This window comes from Cibotium barometz, chromosome 48 (genome assembly GCF_041138505.1).
Source record: "Cibotium barometz isolate CiBa-2024 chromosome 48, ASM4113850v1, whole genome shotgun sequence".
NCBI classification, from domain to species: domain Eukaryota; kingdom Viridiplantae; phylum Streptophyta; class Polypodiopsida; order Cyatheales; family Cibotiaceae; genus Cibotium; species Cibotium barometz.
The window spans coordinates 12,384,470-12,397,830 of NC_141093.1; the positions used below are offsets into that span (position 1 = coordinate 12,384,470).

At 47.9% G+C, this 13,361-nt stretch overlaps 1 protein-coding gene across 3 annotated transcripts in view; it reads left to right on the top strand.

Moving 5' to 3' along the window:
* Positions 1–13,108, top strand: part of LOC147610819 (S-adenosyl-L-methionine-dependent methyltransferases superfamily protein) — a 37,139-nt gene extending 24,031 nt beyond the window's left edge. Inside the window, exons 5-11 of one of the 3 annotated variants that reach the window (XR_015263916.1) lie at positions 7,514–7,619; positions 7,775–7,835; positions 8,119–8,171; positions 8,303–8,395; positions 11,943–12,086; positions 12,403–12,504; positions 12,626–13,108. Coding sequence is in view for 2 of the 3 variants with exons in the window: in XM_086785428.1 (XP_086641554.1) it covers positions 7,514–7,619; positions 7,775–7,835; positions 8,119–8,171; positions 8,303–8,395; positions 11,972–12,086; positions 12,403–12,504; positions 12,626–12,849 (754 nt within the window). In the remaining variant the exon portion in view is untranslated. The remainder of the gene's footprint in view (positions 1–7,513; positions 7,620–7,774; positions 7,836–8,118; positions 8,172–8,302; positions 8,396–11,942; positions 12,087–12,402; positions 12,505–12,625) is intronic. The other 2 variants (XM_086785428.1, XM_086785429.1) reach the window with 2 other exon arrangements.
* Positions 13,109–13,361: the final 253 nt, after the last annotated feature.

The window sequence follows — 13,361 nt, forward strand, 5'->3', positions numbered from 1 at the left end:
ACATACATATCCAGGGTCGCGTGTTAAGTTTGCCACTATGCGAACGACCAAATGACGAATCCTTGAGGCATCCACACTCCCGGGATCCAAGAAAAAATGAGCCAACTCCCATAGTCGGCCTATCACATCTGTCACCTCCAGATCGCTCACATGGTGCGAAAACTTCTTGAGTCTTGAAAGTGCTAAGAGCAAGCTCCAGAGTCCACTCCCGGTCGCATGGGCCACACAGATGGAACGAGAAGACCACCGCTGAATCAAGTGCCTCCTCCCCGCGAGCCGGAGGTATCACTACATGAACTCGGATGGGTGCTGGCTCATGGGGGCTCTCTGCTCCAAAAAGCCGTGTGAAGGAGTAATCAAAAGCCTCCGAACGCTGTCTAGTGCCGAGGCGACTCAGCCGACTGTGGATAGATGATATCCGTGAAGCCCGAATCGGCATGGTAAGTCTCCTCTGCGGTGCTCGAGCAAGGTCGGTGCTCAGAGCCCTCCGGACTGCAGGTGAACGCTAGGGGACTGCCAGGGCCTCCGGGGAGCTGAGGCGGGCGGGGGGGGGGGGGAGGAGGGGGGGCGAGGGGGGTGGAGAAGGAGCCGCTGCCGAAACCGGAGCGGGAACAGGAGGCGACGAAGGTGGAAGCGAGGCGGTAGGGGGGGATGGTGGTGGGGGGGGGTGAAGGAGGGGGTGCTGGCATCTCCTGGTCCTCCGTCGTCGCAGGGGTCTCCTCCTGGAGGGGAGCAAAGCTGTTCCTCACAGGAACCCAGTGATGCTGAGACTGTGGCTGCTGTTGCAACGGTCTCTCGGCGTGCTGCTGTGGCTGTCTCCCTCGATGGCGCCCCTGTCCAGGCTGCCACTCCGAGGTCTCTGTGGCCTGAGCAGGTGTCCCGGAGGCTGCCTGCCGAGCCGCATCTGTGGGCGGGCCATCAGGGGCCTGTTGCTGCGGTGGAGGTCAGGGTCTCCTGCGAGGGCAGGCCTTGGCCAGATGGCCGACCTGCCTGCAAATAAAGCACTGGTTCGGGAGCCCCGAGAACTCCACTCTTTGATCAATCCATCCCCCCCCTATCCTAGGTAGTTGAATGACCTTCGGAAGGGAGGAGATGTCAGATACCAAAACTCTGACTGAAGGTAGCCCAGCTGCTCTGGCCACCACTGAAGCTGCTGTGGGGCAGTCTCTAGCACTGAACCCACCAATGCTCCTAGCCTAGAAAGGAGCGGAAGGTACTCCCGGCGGAGTCCAGGGAAGCAAACTGTAACATGGAAAAGGCGCTCTCCCTGCTCGGCCGCTGCTGGGTCAAAGCCATGCTGCCAAGGTGTGAAGAAAGCCCGAGCACCCCTGATGTCAAGGGGACTCATGGCTAGGACCTTGGCCACGCTCTGGGCTGTCTCGAACTCGATCTGGTAATGTCCACGGCCCAGTATAGCTGAACGTCCAGGATCTTGCCCACATCTGCAAGAAGGCGAGCCTGGAGAAGATCCCGGATCTCCCCTCTGCTGGGGCGAGTGCCGACTATACGGCAGATGGTGGAATGTGCCTGGAGGCGTTCCACCTCTGCGGCGAGGCTCGCTTCCTCTTCTGGCGAAAGAGAAAGCCTGATGGGGGTGTCCTCGGGGGCGGGCAAGGGGGCTGCGGGGGAGTCCCTCTGAGGCGGGGCGGGAGGAGCCTCCATCAGTGTCTGACTATGTCGAAGGCGGAGCGAATGCGGAGAGTCCTGCAAGAACCGAGCTGCACACAAAGGACGGAGGGGGAAGGCGGAAGGCAAAAAGGGAAGCAAACCCCAGGGGGGACGGAAAATCAGAAAAGGAAAAAGGGGGGGGTTAAGGCGGCGAAGACAAAAAAAACCCCTAGGGGGGAGGCGGAAGCAGCGCGAAGAAGGGAGGGCGGGGGGAAGAAGAGGCGACGGCGGCTGAAGGGGGGGCGAGGCGCTGAAGGCGGGAGGGCGCGAAGGAGAGGAGCAGGAGCAGGGGACGGCGGCGCTAGAGCGCTGGGACGCGTAGAACAGCCAGGCGGGGGAGGGGGGCAAACGCGAGGGCAGGCCCCGGGGGGGGGGGGGGGGGGGGGGGGGGGGGGGGGGAGCAGACGCGAAGGCAGGAAAGGGGGGAGAGCGTGCAGTTAGCGCGAGCAGGGGGGGGGGGGGGGGCGAGAGCTTTACAACTATGGATGGAAGAATTATCATGCTACAGTGGTTCTCACATCATGGGATAGACATTGAGCGGTTGCCACCTTTTCAGTATGATCAGTCTGCTCCACGGGGTTACCTCTCTCTCAATGAGAGGAACAGAGTGATGAGACAGGACATGGCAGCACTACATACAGGAGACACGGACAGCACCAGAGAGCCCACTACCACCGAAGATGTTGTATTACAGAGACCACTTTATGAGCATCTTAGGGGATGGGTTTATACATCGACTGCGGTACATGGATGTATACATGCCACACAGCTCTCGCGTTGCTATTGGACAGCTACGAGTCTCATCACATCAGCTAGAGATAGAGGCTGGGAGAGCGGCACGGGTTCCCAGAGCTGAGCGGATATGCAGATTGTGCCGCGAGGAGGTGGAGACTGAGGATCACTTTGTATGTAGATGTAGAGCCCACCAGGGGGTCCGAGATAGATATGCAGGATTGTTTGAGGAGCACTCTTCACTACATCAGTTGATGGAGGCCTCGGACCAGCGGCAGCTTGGCAGACTACTACTAGAGCTTCATAGTTCTCGAGAGAGACTCCTCCAGACACCCGCTCCCACTAGGGGTGGGAGATAGTCCCAGCTCACAGATTTCTTCCAGAGAGCTATGCCAGTGCTAGCTGATGTACCACGTGGGGTGACCGCACAGAGAGTAGAGGAATTGAGAGCTAGGAGGAGACCTAGACAGACTGGACATAGAGCACCCCGACTGTCATGACCCTGTGTTTTTCTCTGGACAAGATGCAGATGTGCACGGGGACATGGTGGACAGTGTGAATGGCATCAGGTGGGAGTGAAGATGGAAGCCCATGTGTGGATAACCCCATGTGTGAAAGGGGGCAAAGGAATTTTAACTTAAAAGGTTTTAAAAACCTTTAAAGTCATTTTTAATGCCTTTTATGAAGAAAACGTGGCCCATAAGCTATTTTGGGGCCACGTGTGCTTTTTGGGAAGAAGAGGGGCTGGCAGGCAAAAGAGGCGCCTATCTGATGAGGAAGCGTGTGCTTTTTGGAAGAAGTGGGCTGCAAGGAAGCATGGGGATGAACAGCACGTTGGCTTTTCTCTCTCTCTTGCTAAGAGTCGACTGCAGCATGCACATGTGCTTTTCTCTTGGAAAGGGTGGGCGGCTGGACTGCAGCTTCACGCAGGAGATTTAGTTCATGGGAAAGCTGGCGACTGGTTGGGCTGCATGCTGAAGCTTTTCCCTCTTTGCCACAGGCTTGTGTACTGGTCGGGCAGCACTCAGTTTCTCTCTCTTTTGATTCAGGAAGGCTGGCGGGCTGCGCTATTAAGGCACAGAAGCTACAGGCGCAAGTGAATAGTTCCACACGCATGCTTTTTGGGGAGAGAATACTGGCTGTCTGCTGCGCTACAGAAAGCACAGGCGCAGACTGAACCTCTCTTTCTCTCGTGGCTTTTGGAAGGAGGTTGTCTGGCTGCTGCGCAACAGTACACACAGGCGCCTATTGAATCCCTCTTTCCCCTTTGCTTTTGGCATGAAGTTGGCTGGCTGCGCTGCTGTCCATACAGGCAGAGTTGGACACAAAGGCGTGGATTGCAGGACAAGAAGGCAGGACACAACGGGGCTTTTCCTCGTGTCTTTCCCTCTCTTGTGGAAAGCGACATAAAGACTGTAAGTCTCTCTTTCTTTGTGAGCAAGTGGGACTGCAGGTGATGTCTTTCGGAGTCTCTCTTTCCACTGGCTCAAGACTGTTCCAGAGTGGTTCTCTCTAGCCCTTTGTGAGAGGAAGGGTTTGACAGTTCAGAGGGTGGAAACAGGACAATTTATGGGCTGTTTTTGTTTGGTTGCAAGTTCAGCTATGTGCTTGGGTTTATGGCTGCAAGTACAGGTCACTTGAATATGTTTCTTGGCATGGGAGCGATGCAAGCTCGCATGGCTGCGTGCTCATGGAGCAGATTGCTTTCTTCCTGCTAGAAAGGAACAGTGGGACCTACAGCTATGGGCATCTCTATGTTGCCAGATGTTTCATGAGGGAACCGGTAACTAGATGTATGGGAACAGGACATAAGTTTCAAAGGGAAACAGGCCTAAGGGTTTCAAGTGGAAACAGGTCGTAGGTTTTCTCGAAGAGACATGTTTTTGGGTTTCTCCAGGAGATTGGTCACATGCAGGCAGAAAGTACAGGAGTGGACACATGTTTGGTACAGCCTTGCTACTGGTTGGACAGGGGACAGGGAATCCATGACAGAGATGGATAGTACCCTTGGAAGGCAGAGAGGGTTTGTACAGGAGTGTCGACTGTATGGTATGCTGTGCTGTGATACTCTTTTGAGAGACAGTTGGGAGTCTGTGTTGTGATGCAGAAGCACTGGATGTGTCAGGGTGTGATGCTGTTCATAGTGTGAGAGGCTATGGATGGTTGTGGCAGCCTTGAGCATGGGAGAAAGCTTCTGTATGCAGACTCAATGTGAGAGAGTCTTTTGATATGAACAATGGCTGGACTTGTTTGGGGATACCGTGTGGACAAGAAGCCAGATGCAGGTTCTTTGCAGGCTTCAGGGGTTCCATTTTGACGGCTGAGTTCCCAGCCTTATATTGTAATCAAAGCTCTTATATTCAATTAAAGAAATACCGCAAGGGGCGCCACTGCGATTTGGGGCCAATCGGTGTCCGTGTACTGTTTGCAGGAGCACTCTAGCTCCCCGTGTTTGTTTTCCTTTTCTAGGTCCTCAATGGTGTTGAAGTGTTTTATGTGCGAGTGTTTGTTTCACCGCCCTTTGCTTTCTGGAGGCCGGTTTACACCGACTCCGTCACCGAGAGATAGCAGCTATCCGAATGAGACACCAGATGGAGACACAGGAGAGGCTAGCTCGCTTTCATTCAGACTCGAGGTACATGTTCACGCCATTCACAGCCTCAGCATCGGCGATGTATGATATCTTATATCCCTTTTATGGCACTGGATGGAGTTAGACATAGATCTGCATTGCATGCTTGTACTACCCCTTCAACATATAGAGATGCATCTTGCCTTAGCACTCCATCCACATCCCCACCCCCCCTTATATTGTTTGTATATGGGCTCCACCGATCCATGATGATTCACAGTTGTATCCAGACACATGCACACTTTTTCTTTTCTTTCTTTTCTTCCGATGACCAGAAGAACACAGTTGTATTATTTTTTGTCTCATAGGCCGACTTTGGCCTCTCGTAGACGTTAATATCTCTCTCTCTCTCTCTCTCTCTCTCTCTCTATACATTTCTTTAAGGTTTTAAGTCATTAAAGTGGATTGCTAAACTCGCGAAACTTAGGATACAAAAGACGGTGGGAGCATTTGTGTGATAGGATCCTCCAATACAAATACATCCGCTGCATGTTACAATTGATTCATTTCTCATGAGGCATGTAGAAAGAACCTGACAACCTGGCAGTACCCCAACGTCGAGCCGACGAAGGCGAACAGGAACCATCCAGAGAATCCGACCGAGAGATTTTACCAAGGAGACCGTTGATGATGCAAACGACTCTCCTGCAGGCTACTAGAAGGCTCAGAATGATGAGACTGTTGGACCGGGAGCGAAGCTCAACTAGTACATCATCTCTTACCTCCAAAGGAGTAAAATACCCTTCTCCGGGGAGGTGTTCCACTTTGTCCTTAGAACCGCCTAACCCTTGCTCTGAAGCATGGGCTACCATAGATTCCAAATCTAGAATACTAGGTGCTCGATTGTACCCCTATCTAGATGGGAGGACATGTTTGCCAAAAGTGCCACTTGTTCCACCATGCAAATGCTTGGGTTCATTTGCTCCTCCATATATGGGAAATCACTTCCATAAGTGCCCCGCTGAATCCATGATGAAGAGCTAGAACTAGTGACCAATAAGAGAGATGGCAAGGGTTATTGCCCTTCACGCTAAGAAAGGGTGGGTGGGGCAAGGAACCATCAATCCCAAAAAGAACCCAAATAGTGATTCTTCGCAACCTTGACTTGTGCACTTGTGGAGACTAGGGCTCTACCCTAACTAGGTAGCCTGCACACACGGGCGATGAAAAGAAAAAAATTGGCAATTCCCTATGCTTTGATACCAACTGTAGATTAATCGTGCCCATGTGCTAGTGTTTGAGAGTAGAGAGAGAAGAGATAACAACGGAATAAAACACACATCACGCACAAGTTCTAAAGCACTGTTCTGTATTATATACAAGAAAGAATTGTTACAACAAATTTTAAAGTACAAGAGATGTTTGAGGGTGAAGATGTCAGTTCGGAGCCCACACATTGCTGTAAATCTCGAGGAGCGTAAACTGCAGAGAGATGCTCTATAGGCTCTAATCGCTGAGAGTTTGCACATGAATTTGACGAATCCCCTAGGCACGTATATATATGCATACTGGTGCAAGTTGCCTTGCATCTTGGGCTGCCTGCCTGCTGAGAGGACTACCCATGACCAGGACCACTGGCTGACTGCCACGTGGCACATGGCGCCTTGCACGTGCCACCCTAAGGTGTGTCCCTTTTGTTGAGAGCTTATCAGGAGGCCATGCAGCCGAGGACAGCTGCGATGCAAGTGGGGAAGAATGTGGCATACATCAGAATATTCAGGGCACCTCTCTCTAAGTCAAGCATCAGATAGGAGCGACGGGCAGGTGCACAACCAACAGAAGGTGCAGTTAGATGTGTGCACAGCAATTGGGCAGGGTCTTGGCAGGCACAAGGTGCCACGTGGCAATTGGCGAGTGGTCCTGGTCATGGGCAGTTTTTTGAGCAGGCTGACAGCCTCAGATGTAGGCCAACCAGCTCCAGTATGCATATATATACGTGCCCAGGGAAATCATCAAATTCATTTGCGAAGTCCAGGGATTAGAGCCTACAGAGCGTCTCTCTGCAGTACAGGCTGGTCGAGGCAATCTATTCTAGTGTGTGGGTTGAGAACTGACATCTTCATTCTCAACTATCTCTTGTACTCGAAAATCATTTGTAATACTTCTTTCTTATATACAATACATAACAATAGTTTAGGACTCTTGTGTGTGCTGTTTGTTTGATTCCGTTGCAATCTTTTCTCTCTTTACTCTCAACTCTAGCATATAGGCACGAGTGCTCTACAACAAGCATGAGCAGCATAGTGCGAGACCAATTCATTGGGGACTTTTTCCAAGGGATTATGAGATACTTCAAGGTTACTTTCAGCAATAAACATTTTTTCCATAGATGCATTCAAGTAACACCAATTTTTAATTCTTCGTTTTGTTTCTCTATGTAGTGGCTTGTTTACTACTATTGGTCTAGGCTTACCGATGTAGTGAGTGCAAAGTGCATGTGTCACAAGGATTTCACAGGCTCATTCAGCTTCACAACTGCAGGGAAGCTCTCCCACTTATTGTTGCCATTGACCTCCAACCTATGACTCCGATTGAAGGGGTGATTCAGGTCCAAGGTGACATTACAAGCGCTCGCACTGCTGAGCTGGTAAGCCTTTTAGCTTACTTCAAGACAGTGGCGGGGGAAAGTTTATGGCCGTTAGGAACCATCTCTGAGTTCTCCTTTTTGTACAGCAATAACAGCTACAAGAGAAAAGTTTCTTCAAGGAAAATAGGCTGATATAATTTAAGATTCACTTGCAGGTAATCAAACATTTTGATGGATGCAAAGCAGACTTGGTTGTTTGTGATGGGGCTCCTGATGGTTTGTCCTGATTATCTTGCTTGATTCGTCTTGTAAACTACATGGAAATTCATTGCTTTATTTGGACTCTACTGTTTTTGTGTACATGATTCAATCTCCTTAAAAGTCATGTACTGTTCACGCATGCATGCATGTATATGTACGTTATATACATATACACACATCCATCCATCCATTCATACATTCATACAAATGTACACACACACACACACACACACACACACACACACACACACACACACGCAGGGAATGACGGTTGTTGAGACCTTTTCTGTTGCCACAGTTACTGGACTTCATGACATGGATGAATTTGTCCAGTCACAGCTCATCTTGGCAGTGAGTGTTTCTTTGAGAACTTGTTTGAGGTTACCTACGATAATTAGCGGTGCTTTAAAGCCACATGCATAGGCGTAATCTATTCCCTCCTTTTTAACCCTTTGTTTCTGACAAAATTTTGAATAATCTAGGCTTTGACAATCGTCACACATGTGCTGAAGCCGGGTGGGAAGTTCATCGCCAAAATATTTCGAGGGAAAGATACGAGCCTTCTTTATTGTCAGGTAATGATCAATTCAGCATACCAGTTGTAGAAATGAAGGAAGCACACTGAAATGCTAGATCACCATTGAGGGCTTGCCTTGCAGCACTGCCACCACTGGTTGGATCCTGTAAGGATTCGTTCCCATGGATCTGATCCCTTTAAGACAAGCTTAAGTCAGATCCAATGAGGGCTTGCCTTGCGGTGCCGCCACCACTAGTCTGATCCTGTAAGGAGTCATTATCTCAGATCTGATCCCTTTAAGACATGGGAGTGGGCAGCCTATTTTTGCAGAAAAAGGCTACATTTCCTAGGGTGAGCAGGGCCCTCCCATTGGGGAGCTAAAGTGTAAAATGAGTGCAAAATACAATGTAATAGCTGAAGAAATTGAACAAGAGATCTCTAGTCTATTCTGTTATGCATATGAGGATAATCTGCTGTGTGCTAAAGGATCCTTTGTGTGTGTAAGAATTAGTAACACCTCATACTTAGTTCCTTATGGGCTTCCATGATAGAAAAGATTTAGGAGTTGAAACCTTGGTAAAAGTAGGTCATATGCTTAAATCTCACGAGGGTATGAGAGGAAGCAGTCGATTGAGGGACTGTGAGACTCGAGAGTAAGTTAGGATTTGCATACGCTATGTAGATGTAGGTGCATGCTAATGACGGGCTATAGCTGCCTGGAGACACATGGCCACATGAAAATGGACACTGAGAATTTGAGGAGGCAGTAGAAATATGGCCCTCTACTTCTTGTGATGCCGTGAATGGAAAGTCGGAAGTGATTTGCAAGAGGGCCATAAGAGTCAAAAGAAATATTAGCTGAAGACTAGAAGAATCAAGAACAGCAAAAGAAGACCCCAAGACCAAAGATTTCATGAAGAAGCACACTTGAAAAAAAGAAATTGTTGGCCTTATTTATGCCCATGATCCATGGAGCAAAAATGGACAGGTTTGAAGAAGTTTTGGACCTGTTTTGGGAAGCCTAAGCATGTGCAGAACAACCTCACCAAGGGCCAGGGTTGGGCACTTTTTTAAGCCAGTATGGACACACCAAGTGACTTCTATCACACTTTTGAAGGGCTCTGGTGAAGGGAAATTTTCCAATAAATAGGCCCCAGATCCCCTCATTCTTCATCAACACTCATTCTCATCTCCTTTGTTCTTAAGCAAAATGCAACCATCAGAGAGCTTAAAGCAGCCTGATGGACAGAACAGAATTCTGGTGTAGACTGACAGAACCTGAAGAAAGTAGCTGGATGGATGTCACTGCACACTCTTCCGAGGTGTGACATGGACATGCTTCTACCCATTAGCCAGCTAGTGGTCGATTGCATGGCCAGATCCATGTGTGTGTAAAGACATGTGCCAATTCATTGTATTCTTGTTGAGGCGCCCACGTGTGGACACTGTTATTATTGTTATGGTGTGAACACCCTAGATTAGGGTTGGCCAACCAACTAGTCCAAAAGTCACCATAAATACAGGGCTATGGCTGAGGGTTGGTATCATTTATTCATCATTGAGTCATTGAGAGCTCAGGAGCTGTGCTACCATTGAGTATCTTGATTCCATTGTTAAGTGCATGGGTTCAAGACTGTTATTAGCACCCATGTAACATTGGTATTAGAGTGTCAGAATTTGACGCACCACGTAGAGGGCGAAAGAGCAAGCAAGGCAAGGGGGCTTGTTGGTGATTCCAACGCAACCAAACAAGGGTAGAAGAAAGCACATCAAGGGGGGGGCAACGGTGGGTACTCAATGCAAGATCAAGGAGAGCATAAGTGTGGCAGACTTGAAGATGATACTGACAGAGAATGGATAACCCATCTTAGATCCCATATCCCATACCAGTTTCCGAGGTTCAGGCATGTCTCTTTGAATCTGTTTGGGGGGGATGATGAGTTGAGTACTTCAGCAGTTCCCGAGGTTTCTGTGGGGCCTACCATACCAGCACAACATCCAAAGGCCAAGGGGCGAGTTTTAGTGCCGGTAGTTCTTGAGGAGATAGTGGCGGAGGTAATGTTTTGGAGTTTGAGCCCACGGTTGGATCAAAAGAGTGGAGCAAAGGCACATCATGTGCACCTGTGCTCCAAGTTAATCAAGAGGAGATGTCATGTGCACACTTGTGCGAGGTGTGACGTGGACACGCTTCTACCCATTGGTAGGCTCAGATGTTAGAGTGCGTGGCCGGACTCACGTGTAAGGGCATTTTGTTCCAAAAATTGTATTCTTGTCTAGGTGCCCAATGAGTAGCCATGCGTGGACAACATTATTATTATTATGGTGTGAACACCCTAGATTAGGGTTGGCCAGCCAACTAGCCCAAAAGTCTCTAAATAGAGGACTATTGTCACCAATCCCTAATTTCTGGCATCATGTGGGACATGATTATCTTGATTACTCCTACAGGCATGTATCTAGACTTTGGGCATGCCCATGATGAACATCTAGAACATGGTGGGATTATGAAGGGATCTCGGGCGTGGCCCATAGAGATTGCCTTTCAACTTTTCAAGTGGAACCCGTGGGATACTTTCTGGGTAGGACCCGTGGCCATGTACATAGCATGTACTCTATGGTAGGGTAAGATTTGAATGCTCTGACCATGAACATAGCATGTACTCTATGGTAGGGTAAGATTTGAACACTGTGACCATGGACACACGGTGTACTCGATGATAGATTGTGGTTTATGGAATACAAGAGATCAGATGGGTGGCTATCCAAGATTCATTGATGCTTGCTTGAACTTTTTTTTAAAATTTGTGTGGCCTTGGTTTGGTATTTTGTATGCGATCGCCCATGGGGCTAGGGATGCTTGGGCACCCTTGTGGAGGCGTGAACACCTTGTTGGGCCTAAAGCGGTGGACTTGTGGGTTTTGCAGGTGGTAAGTGCACCTTTAACTCAATTTATAGTGTTATGTTCTATGTTCACTTATAATGTCTTGTGCAGGTTTACACTACATTAAAAGAAGGCTGGATAACTAATAAAAAGGGCTCGTGAAAGGGTTTCACACACTCAGAAGTGTGGAGGCCAAACGTCGTCATTAATGTGTTTGGGCACCTTTACATAAGCATGGGTTCTCGTAAGTGACGAAAAGCAAATATTAAAAGCTTATAGAAGCAAAGCTTTGGAAAACCAAGCTTACCAATATATATACTCAAGTTGGTTCTCTTCTATGTGCACATATCAAGGAACTCTCCATCGCAAGGCTGTACAGAGTTGTACGGATAGAGTACATGTAGACCACAGAGTACAGGCATGTACGGACAGCCTGTACTGTTTGTTCAGAAACTCTAAAAAAGTGCTAAAACAGGGTAGAGAACCTGCCAATCAGTCAATGATAATGCTCCTCAGGGCATATATAAAGGCCTCTATGCTCCTTAATTCACATCCATGAACTCCTTTACTTTGTGAATTCAGTAGCAGCCCAGCTCTGGTCCCTGTTATCTAGCCTCCCCAGTGTACTCTCCCATCTAAGCAGTTAACATTCTACATGTACCATCCAAGTTCTGTTAAGTTAAAAAAAAGTAAACATTATTTTTTTCTGGCTTGTTTCTTTCAGTGCAATCTTGTCTTGACATGTGCTGGCAGTTCTGCTTGGAGGGGAAAGATGATTTTTTTTTTCTTGGGGGTCTTTGGCAGCTGAAGTTGTTTTTCCCAACTGTTACATTTGCCAAGCCAAAAAGCAGTCGGAATTCTAGCATTGGTGGGTTCTCTCTCTCACTTTCTACATGATACTATCATTTTGATTCATTCTTTATGGATAGTTGTAGTTACACTGGATACAAGATACTTGTATCTAGGCTGGATACACACTTCTCCCCACCCATGAGACGGACAGGCGAGATTGCCCGTCAATCATGCATGGGCAGCCTGGTTGGGCCCTTGTTTAGGGGTTACATAGATAACGGTGACCAGCCTCAGTGTAAGCAACTTTGTGTAAAATGACTGTCTAGTTTTACTCAAATGAATTCAAGTACTGATGGCGAAGTTCCCGACAATATGTTATGTTTGCTTTACAGAGGCTTTTGCTGTGTGTGAAAACTACAGTCCTCCAGAAGGTTTCAACCCCAAGGACTTGTACAAGCTGTTGGAAAAAGCAAGCAATCCAAATGACAATTTAGGTATTTTATTTTGTTCTTGTTGAGGAGCTTTTCAATTGTTTAAGTGTTTGGGCTTTCCTGCTTGTGGATGTCCTGGAAATGTTGCGAGCTCAATATCTGACAGCAGCAAAGCACTTTCTAGACTGTTGCAGCGCATGGTTTGAAGGAGTGAACAAATTATATATCCCTTTTCTCGCTTGTGGCGATCTGAGTGGCTATGATGCTGACCAGTCTTATCCTCTCCCCAAGAAGGGTGATGGTTGCTCTGCTTACGAATCTCTAGAACCTGTACAACCACCTATTGCACCCCCATACAGGACTGCCATTGAACTAGAAAAGAAATCAAACCAAAAGAAAGGATCATAATACTAGTCATTAGTTGAATGTTTAGATTCATATGCAATTCAAAGCTGCTCGGGTGAGACATAATTCCATGGAAATTTGATTGATGATTGAGGCCATTGAAACTTTAGATTAGTTCTCGCGAATATTCTGACTGTACTTTGCATCACTCACCTTTGGAGAGATTATTCGCTTCAAAAAACAAGTGATGTTAAGGCTATTAGATACAAAATTGTTATGGGTATGCTAATCTTTCATAAGAGTTCATGAGTGTTTTTTTTAAGCGAGAGTGAGTAGGTTGCAACACATGGAACCTCTGCATTGAATGCACCAGGGTTTATTAACCTTGAGATACTTGATAGCACCAAGCATTGATCCTCTCTATTTGTTAATGCTTTGGTACTCCATAACCTTCTTGGTTTTCCACGTCATGGATTAGAAGCACACTTGCACTTCATGAATTGTTGAGTTTTGTGGAGCTTGTTTCTCTTCATAGAAAACTTCATAGCATATTTTCTTCGTAAAATAAACTTAGT